Source organism: Monodon monoceros, unplaced genomic scaffold (genome assembly GCF_005190385.1).
Source record: "Monodon monoceros isolate NGI ecotype Baffin Bay Population unplaced genomic scaffold, NGI_Narwhal_1 Contig7730_ctg1, whole genome shotgun sequence".
Lineage (NCBI taxonomy): Eukaryota > Metazoa > Chordata > Mammalia > Artiodactyla > Monodontidae > Monodon > Monodon monoceros.
This window is the reverse complement of record NW_021703253.1, coordinates 2,367-12,255: the sequence shown is the minus strand read 5'-3', so window position 1 is coordinate 12,255 and position 9,889 is coordinate 2,367. Positions and strand designations below refer to the sequence as shown.

General features: G+C 54.2%; 1 protein-coding gene across 1 annotated transcript; it reads left to right on the top strand.

The window, feature by feature from the left end:
* Positions 1-798: 798 nt before the first annotated feature.
* Positions 799-8,751, top strand: LOC114891487 (paired box protein Pax-2-like; the record flags this gene model as incomplete). The annotated part of the gene is made up of 3 exons (XM_029215606.1): positions 799-884; positions 2,407-2,526; positions 8,285-8,751. Coding segments are annotated over 3 exons (337 nt in total), but the record flags the coding sequence as incomplete, so codon positions are not given.
* Positions 8,752-9,889: the final 1,138 nt, after the last annotated feature.

Here is a 9,889-nt window from a genome sequence, read left to right as displayed (position 1 = left end):
ATCACTAACAATCCCCAGCCCTGGGACGTTTGATCTGGATTCCCCCCCACTCCACCCCAACGGAGTGCGTAGGGAAGGTACTAGGCTTTTCACCTAGTCTGGTAAAGAAGGTGTGATCCAAGTAAGGCCTCTGAGAAGGAGGCCAGCGGGCCAGTGAGCTCGGCAGGGACAGGGCTTTGACAGGTTTGAGAGCCCTAAGCGGGCTCAAGGAGCTGCTCAGGGCCTGACACCTGGCAGAGGGACCAGTACTGTGTTGGAATCCTGGAGATGAAAGGATTACCTGCGACCCAGCCCTTTCCCTGGCTACTTCTCTTTAGCTGAGGAAATGGGGAAATCTCACCCCTTCCCTCGGCTCTGGAGGACTGTGATACAGTCCCAATAGGAAAGCCAGCTCCAAAATGATCTCCAGACTCCTCTTGGGAGGAGATGTGTGTGGTTGAGGAGGGAAGGATGGACAGCAAGTCACCAGGGCAGCCCCCACTCGCAGAAACGGGAAGGATGCTGTGCTCCACTCGCTCTGCTGCCCGATCCTTGCTACCAAACATCAAGGTGCAATTCACGAATCACACAGCAGGACAGAATACAGACTGTCTCTGCCCAGGGCTGTACTAGGCTGGATCACAGAGCCAACAGGAGGGCAAGCTCCTGCCTTGCAGCAGTCAGAGAGGGCAGGGGTGCAGGGAGCAGATGGGTGAGGAGGGAGCTGAGCTCAGGGGAGCGCCTCTGCAGGACTGGGCTGCAGGTGACCAGGGCAGGAGAGGGCATGTGATGTGTGATGCTGTTGTCATGCTGTTGCAGGATCATCCGGACCAAAGTTCAGCAGCCTTTCCACCCAACGCCGGATGGAGCCGGGACCGGAGTGACTGCCCCTGGCCACACCATCGGTAAGAGGGCTCAGGGAAGGGGGGAAGCTGATCCTCCTGAGAGCTGGGAAAAGCAGCTCTGCCCGTGGGAAATGCCCACCTGTCTGAGGTCCAAGGGCTGTGCTCTCCCTGGGCTCCTAGAGGCTCGGGATCTTCCTGGGAGACTAGCTCGCGAGGACTGCTCTCTGCCTCCTGTGAGCATCTCCTCAGAGCTGCCTTGTCTTATCAGTCTGTGTGTCTGTCTCCCTCCCTCTCTTCCCTCTAACTTTCCTTCTCTTTCCCATGCTCCTTCTTCTCCATCTTTTGTTCCCTGTCCCTCTGTCATATCTACTTGCTTACTCCATTTTTTGTTTTTTTAATTTTTAAGATTCTCCTCTTCTCTTCTCCCCTCCTCTGCCTTCTTCTCTCCTCTTCCTTCCTCTCCTCTCTGTCCATATGGCCCTGGACCTGTTCCTCTGTCTCTCTCCCTCCCTCCTCACGGCTTCTCTCCTCTTTAACAGTGTCTCTTGATCTGTTTGTCTCTCTCATCCGCTCAGTAACTGTCTGCCCCTCTCCAACCTCCTCGTTTATTGACCCTCGCTCACAGCGTCACAGAGACATGACCCAGGTCCCCCAGAACACCTGCTAACAGCTCCCATCCCCCCCCCCCCACTATCTTCCCTTTGGCCCAAGGGCGCTTGGTGCTGCTGAAGCCATAGATAAGGTCCGGGGCTTTAGGGGCTGGGATGTGGTTAAACTTCTCCTGCTGCCCCTCTTGGCAGCTGTCCCCTCTCTCTTGACCAGCAGGAAGTAGAAAGCGCTGGTCCCAGCCCCCCTGGAGTTGGCAGGAGTGCTGTTTACTCGGCCTGTGTTACAGCATGTGCTGGGAGGGAGGGTTGGGCCAGGCTGTACCTGAGCTGATCACCGCAGAGTGAATGTGTTCACTACTCTGTGCTCTGAAGGAGAAATTAGGAGCTTCTCAAGTGATTTCAAGACCAGGAGCAACTGGGGGAGAGGAGCTCCACACTCCCGGGGAATATCAGGACCATTCTTGTGTCTCTAAGAGACTCAGATAGACCTTAGAAAGCCACACTCTAAATCAGGACTGGGAAAGACTCTGCCCAGGAGACTAGAAACAATGGCCTGGGGTTTGTTTAGAAGGATTTGTCCGGCCGGGGATCAGATAGGATGAGCTGTGCACAGAGGCATCCTAGGAGCTGTGCTCTCTGCACGACCGCTGAGTCGCTTTCTAGGTTGAGTCAGCTTTTGCTGTTGGCTGAACCCACATACTCAGGGAGTGGGTTCAATCTATAGTGAGTGAAATCTCTAGGTCTGCAGAGAAGGCCTGGGGTTGACTGGTCCCCACTCAATCCAGGGTGGACAGCAGTGAATAGCCTAAATTGTATGTAGCAATGTGTTCCCACTTAAACCTCAGAGGAAGGAGGGGACTATGGGCTCCCCATCCCTCCTCATTTCCTCTGCTTCTCTCTGCCCCCAGCCTTGGGGCTTTGGCCTGCGATCACAACTGCTATCCTGATGGCATTTCCTCCTTACTCTCGTCCAGTTCCCAGTACGGCCTCCCCTCCTGTTTCCAGCACCTCCAATGATCCAGTGGGATCCTACTCCATCAATGGGATCCTGGGGATCCCTCGCTCCAATGGCGAGAAGAGGAAACGTGATGAAGGTAGGGAGGAGGGAAGAGGCTTGGCTTCCCCTGTGCATGCTTTTGTCCTTGGACTCAGAGCTCCGGTTTCGGCCTAGCCTCGCAGCTGCTCTGCTGTGAGATCAGTTTTAGTAGCAAAGCCTGGGTCCCCCCACTACCCTGCTGGCTCCTGGAGAGAGGGAGGCAGGCTGCTGGTGGGGCCATCAGTTTCACCATCTGCTCAGCAGCCCCGACTGCCTCACCTTCCGCTGGGATTCATCCCGAACATCCCGGTGGGATGCCAGGAGGGAAAGCATGAGCCATGGACTATGGGAAGGTTTTGGAGGCTGGGGGACAGCTGGTCTCTGACCTGGGGATGAAAAGCCAACCTGACTTGTCCTCCTCTGATCTCAACCCATCAGGAGATGGGGGAGTGTTGTCATGCACAGCTGACCCTTGTGTCCTTTCTCTGTAACACGTGGACCCTGTGCCCATTCAGACCACTTGGGGAGCTGGGCATGGGCCCTCTCTGCTCTTCTCTATGGGAGGAGACACCCCCCAGGCTCCTCTCCGGCCCTTCCCCTCATTCCCTGTAATTCCTCGGGTGCAGCTAGCTGTTAGGCAGGGAGTTAAAGGGTGAGGAGATGAAGAGGAGGAGCAGGGAAAGGAATTCAGAGGAGAGAGTGGTGGAGATGAACTTGGAAGAAGGTGTTCTTCAAATATTATGACATTAAGGGTCCCTTGGTGACCATCTGGTTCTCTCTTTTTTTTGCGGTATGCGGGCTTCTCACTGTTGTGGCCTCTCCCGTTGTGGAGTACAGGCTCCGGACGCGCAGGCTCAGCGGCCGTGGCTCACGGGCCCAGCTGCTCCGCAGCATGTGGGATCCTCCCGGACCGGGGCACGAACCCGTGTCCCCTGCATCGGCAGGCGGACTCTCAACCACTGCGCCACCAGGGAAGCCCCATCTGGTTCTCTTTTGATGCCTGAGGCCAGGGTGCAGGGCTGGCAGGCCCAGACAAAGGGAGACACCAGTGTCTGGAGCCTGCTTCCTGCCCTGATCTTATGGTCCCTGCTGGGGAGACAGTAACTTCCTGGTCTAGGAAGGGCATATGATTTTAAGGGTATCTCCCATGAAATAGACAGAACCCTCTGAATATGAACATAGGGGGGTGACCAAATATCCCATTAGTCCAGACAGTCCCAATTTATGCCTTTGTCTCTGCGTCTTGGCCAGTCAGCGTCTCCTTTTTCTCTCAAAAATGTCCTGTTTGGACAGTAAATCATGTGGTCATCCCAAGCGCAGACAAGCCCTTGATTGGGGCAGCTCTAGAGGGTAAGGAACAGAGAAAAGAGACAAAGCTGAGATTCCCTAGACCCAGGCTGAGGGAAAAGAGAGTGTGAGAGCCCCGGCCTCCAGCAGAAAGCACAGCACGTAGGAGAGGCCTGGGCCTGGCAAGACAGGGATGACCTGGGGCTGGCCTCCTTCCAGAAGCCCTAATGGCCTCGTTTCACAGGAAAACAGCTTGTCTGGCTCTATTTCTCCTTCTTCCAAAACATCCAAACCCATTTGGCTGCCACGGCCTTTGCCACTCACTAAATTTCATTGTGGTTGTTTTGGCGGCAGCCACTGATGGGCAGGGGGGGTGGCTGCATGAAAGGGCCTAAGCCTCAGTTCTCTCTGGGGGTTTCCCACACTCAGGCCTTCGCCAAGCTCCCTGGCACTCTGAGTGATCTGGAAGATTCTGCCTCAGAACCTGAGGATTTCTCCTTTAACCACCAGCACCTGTGAGATGACCAGGACCTCCCCTCTTTGTCCTCTCCCCTATTGGTCTGCGGTTGGGGCCAAGCATGTCCTCTGCTTCCTGGGCTCCTATGGGCCGTGAAAGAAGCTGGGGTTAGAGAGTCACTGGCCTGAGGCTGCGGCCGCTGCAGGTCGGGCCCGGCTGGCCCAGAACAGAGTGCTCTCCTCTCTGAGCAATTGATCACATTCATTGTTTCAAGTCAATTCAATTCAGTCACCCTTTCCTGGGCATCAGTCGCAAGAAAGGCTTGGTGCTGTAGGATCCCAGAGCAGAGCAAGCTATGATTCTTGTTCTTAAGGAGCTTACAGTCTAGTGGGGCATGTAAAACGCGTGAGTCCGGAGAGCAGAAAGGCCCATCAGAGATCTAGATATCTGTGTTGTGATGGAGGTCTGGGCTGCAGGCCATGGGAACTCAAGGTGGGGAGGCAGTGAACCTCCAGGAAAGGCTGCTCTTCGAGGAGGGGCCTGAGGGATGGACAAGGGGCACGGTTCAAAGACAACGGTAGTTGAAATTCTATCAGACAGACTGAGCCTTGTGACCAGAAGACACTGTGCTGAAAACACAGGGGTGCTTTGGCTGGGATGAAAGGGCCTGAGGGGAAGTCGTGGCAGTAAGGCTGAGCGGAAGGGTTAGGGTCACAGGAGAGCAGGCCAAGACGGGACCCTATAAGGAGTTTGGACTTTTTCCTGCAGACATGAGAAGCCACTGCAAGTGTCTGGGCAGGAAGGGACAAGAGCAGGGCTGGGCTGGGGAAGACCCTCCTCCAGGAGGGTGGTGGTGATGGCAGTGGGGAGACATCTCAGGAAGCAGTTGAATTCTGGGTGAGGGATAATGGCAGCCTCTAAGTTTACTCTTGCTGCTTAAAAACTTACCCACAGGCCTAGCCAGTTGGCAAGAAGGATCAGAGACCCTGCTTCTTTTTTGGGGGAGAGGGTTCTTTTGCCTTGACACACCCCTTCTGACCAACCCCAGGCCAGATGGAGCTGTCCTTCCCCTAGTGGAGGCCAGAGCCTATTAGGGAGGCCAGTATTCCCTGACCACCCCCCTACCCCAAACGCACACCACCACACACACACTTGATCCATCAGACCCAGGTGGAAAGAGGGGGGAAAGGAGAGGCTAGAGCAAAGGCAGACCTTTCACAGCCTATTCCCCCCTTCCCCCATTCTGGGTGCCTCCAAGCAGCCAGGCCCAGTTTGCATTAGGGAGCAGCTCAGATGATTAAGAATAGGGGAGATAATTATGTGTCAAGATGATGTAGCCCAACTCTGCAGTCAGGCCAAGGTAGCACTGCAGCTGGCAGGCCGGTCGCAGGAGGCAGCCTCGGGCATGGGCTGCACAGACACCCAGGTGTATCCTTCAGCCACTGGGCCAGCACCACAGGCAAAAGAGAGAGCTGACTCGGACGATGAGGGATGCTGGGATGGGAATGGGGATACATGTCAACGGACTAGACCTCGAGGGAGTGGAGGGGCAGGTCTGTTTCCAGGTGGACCCTGTACCCCTGCCAGGCTGGCTTGATTTTGGCCCCACCCACTGGGGCATCTCCCTAGAAGTGTCATAGCCCAGGGGTGAGCTGTGAGCCTCTCTGTCCTCAAGGAAGCCACTCCCGCTCCTGCCTGTGGGTACGGTTCGGCCTATTCTTCAGCACTAACAATGTAACGGTGGTGGGCATTAGCGAGGACAGTCACTGCAGCGTGCTCTGGCATTATTGGAGACAATCTCAGCAGTAGTTATTGGTGTTCGCAGTGATAATACCCAGAGCATTATTGGCATTGGTACTCAGAATATGGACAGCGTTATTAGTATCTGCAGCAATCAGATCTGTGGGGACATTAGTGAAGGGCCGATCCGCTGTGACTCTGGGGAAAAAGGAAACTGACAGTGACTGTGAGCCTGCTTGAGATGCCCTCTCATGCTTTGGCCTTTGGAAGAATGGAAAAATCCCCAGACTTGCCTTTAAGAAATATGCTAGTCAAGAAGATTTGACCTCCCCTCCCCACAAGAGTCCAGGAGGTCCCAGAATGAGACAGGTAGACAGACCAGGGATAGATGAGGAAGTTATGTCACAAAGCACCCGGCAGACAGGCTGTCCATCCATCTGAGAAGGTAGATCCCCGTTCAGTACCCTGCTAAAATCTTTCCCTCTTCTTGGCTACAATTATGGGTGGGTATATTAGGGTCCTTTGAAGGAACACTGCTTCCCCGAATGTTGCATGCCCTGGCGTATGTGGCTGCAGGATAGGGACCCTTGTATTCTTTTTAGGCTGAAAGACCTAAGTCCTTTACCTTCACCCAGTTGCTTTTGGCTGTGGCCTAAAGCATTGCCGTCCATCAGTGTTGTTGAAGGCCAGAGCAATTACATAACTTGTCCAAAAATCTGAATGAAGTCATATGTGTGAGTCTTTTGATCTGTGTGAGGGGAGGTGTGTTGGTATCATCCTTTGATGTGTGGGATTGCAGGGGGCCGCGATTCTGCCTTCCATTAATTAGGTGCACAATGAATTGTGCAGTCGAGTGGTGCCAGGCTGGTGCAGTTGTACGTTTGCAGGCAGGGCAGACTGCACGGCTGCAAACAGCCGAGACCTGTCACTGCCTTTAATAGCTCCCTTCTGCTTTGGATGAAGCCGTAACTTCAAGAAGTGGTTTATTTCCTTAGTTAGTTTCTCCCCAAAAGTCCCCCAGTGTGTTGCTCAGATTTGACTTGGAGCAAATGAGGGGATTAGGCTGTGGGAAGGAGCAGCACCTGCTCTGTCTAGGAGCCTGGGCTTCAGGCAAGAGAAGGCTGCAAAGACCCCCACGCAGAAGAAGGATTCGGGGTGGAGGCCAGCAGGCAGTCCCGGGAGCGCAGCAGGGATGGGCAGTGTGGCTCAGTGGGGAAGGGGTCAGGAGGGAGGGAGACGCAGCTGGGTTTGAGTCCTAGTGCCTTGGGCAAGTCACTTAACCTTCATCAGCTCAGTCTTCTCCTCTGTGAAACGGAGACAGTGACGGTACTTACTTCACAGGGATGTGGGGAGCACTACACGAGATCATGGAGATGGAGTTGAGCCAACTCCATCTTGGAAGATGGCTCGCTGTGTGCCTGGGGAGGAAGGCATAATTGGCAGGTTTATGTTTCAAGGGGAAATGAAGTTGTGTCAGAAAGAAACTTTTTTGGGTACAGCCTCTCTCATCTTGGTACAGCTCCTTTTAAGTAGGGCAGCCTAGGGAAGCTGATGCTGGGATAAACCGACCTAGATGGGACCAGGGCAGTGGGGGAAAGATATGAGCCTCTCCTGTGTGACTGGGAGGACCTCCGTCCATCTTTGCTTGCTCATCTGCTCTGCGGTTATCCACTTGGGCCAGATGTCATCTCTTATTAGCCTCCACAGGCATTTTAGATGTGGGTAAATAAATATGGGACCCCTTCTTCTCTAACATGGAGGCATCCCTCCCTCTATCCATCGCTGTGTATTTCTGCTCCCACATACAAATTTATTTATTTACCTTGGGAAATGTATGTTTGTTTTGTGGCCACATGTGCTTTTTTATATGAGTTATGCAAATGTGGGTATTGCGTGTTCTCTACCTTTCTGAAACCGTTGGGTGAAAGGGGATGCAGAACTGCGCTGGGAAGGCATGCAGTTTTCTGGGTAGTGTATGCGCTCAAAGAGATGTTCACAGGTGAGCAGGCGCACGTCCATGTCCCTGTCAGCAGCTCCAGGGAGCTGGGAGAGCTCTAAGCCAGGCCTGGGTGCGCTAAGGCTGCATGGTCTTGAGCCATAGGTTCGCGTATGGAATTTTGCCCAAAGGGCCCTGTAGGCATCACCCTGCATTCCGTTGGCAAAAGGATGGGCTGTTCTGATCCTGCCTCCATGGGTGGACTGGCCCCCAAGGCAAGGGAGACTGAGACTGGGAACCTGGTCTCCCAACCTCAGGGTTTTTCCCCCCCCGCACCCGGTCTTCAACCTGCCTGTCTTTCGCGATCTCTCAGTGTCTGTCTCTTATTTGCTCTAGTCGAGGTATACACTGATCCTGCCCACATTAGAGGAGGTGGAGGTTTGCATCTGGTCTGGACTTTAAGAGGTATGGGGGCCAGAGGGAACATGGTGCGGGGACCAGGGGAAAGAGCCGGGGGTGGCCATTAGAGAGTCTTCAGAGAGTGGGTTCCTAAGGGCCAGAGTGCAGGATAGGAGGAGGTGGCCCAGGATTCCACTGGGAAACCAAGAGGCTAACAGAGTCTCAGGGCCTGGCTCACTTCCGCCTTGGGCTACTGCTGGGTTTGGGGACTGAGGCCCCGTGGCCTGGAGGGTCAGGCCCTCAGTGGATGGGGGACACTTTTTCCAGCCCTTGGAAAAACAAAGAGCAGATCGGGTTGTAAAACAAAAGCAAAGGAGACCTGGAAACACCTGACAGCCCTAATTCATCACGGCCCAAGTTTTTTCCTGTGTTCCCATTATATTTGTTTGTAAAAGTGGAAATCAATTTTGAAGGTAATTTTCTGGAAAGAATGGAAGGGAGGTGGGAGGGCCGGATAAGGCAGAGATGGTAAAAGGAAAAATTTAGGCCAGGCACAGCCCAGGGGCAGCTCTTGGCAAGGTGAAAGAAAATTGCATATTCAATCTCCATCCATGAATCTCCCTCACTGCTGCCCGCCTCCTGCTTGAAAACAATGAAGGCTTTTTCCCAACGCTGGGCAGGGCCTCGGTATCAGCCTCACTTTAACTTCAGGGTCATTAATTCCCTGATTATTGAAGGAGAAGAGAGGGTTGCAGCATCAATTCCAAAGGCACCCCCCCCATGTGATCAGGCCCTGGTTGGGGTGGGGTGGGGGGCAGCCAGGGTGAGGTGAGGTGTTGCTTCAGAAGAGCAGAGGGGTGGGAGGGAGGAAGTGGGGAGCCAACTGGACTGGGGGGAAGGAAGCCAGGAGGAGGGGAGAAGAAGGCAGTCATTACTGCATACCTCTGTTGTGTTGTTATTGCAAATTAAAAGTAGCATGTTCCACTCCGCAGCTATCTTTGGAGAGGGAGGGGCACCGAGGGAGGTGGGGGATCTTATCATTGCTTCTTCAGCAGACCAGCCGTGGTGTCACCGTGTGAGGTGACATTTGAATTTACAATTCCGCTGAGAAAAGCCATTAATTCACAAATTAACATTTCTCCCTCTCCCTCTCTCTTTAACACTCTCTCCCTCTCTCACATGGATGTGCAAGCAATTGAAAAGACAAAGGAAATAGCCTTAAGGAAGAGACTTTACTGCTAGTCTGTCTGTGCTGAGATTGCTCCCCCTGCTTCCAGATAGATAAACCAATTACCTGAGCAGCTCTGCTCCTGGCCGCCCGAGATCACCTCCTTTTGTAGGCTGCCCCCATGGCTGGATTACACTCGGTGTATCTCATTAATGTAAACCAGGCATGCCCTGGTCACCGGGCTCTCTTCCCTGCTCTCTTTCTGGAGGGGCAGCGGGAGGAGTGCTGGTGTCAGAAAAGGCAGGCAAGGAGGACCCTGGGAAAGAGGAGAGGCCGCCGCTGGCCAGCTGCCAGGCGCTGGGACTCTGGGTGCTCAAGGCTCGGACCTTCGGTCCTGGAGGAGGCTGCTGGGGGGAATCTGCAGGTGAGCGCTC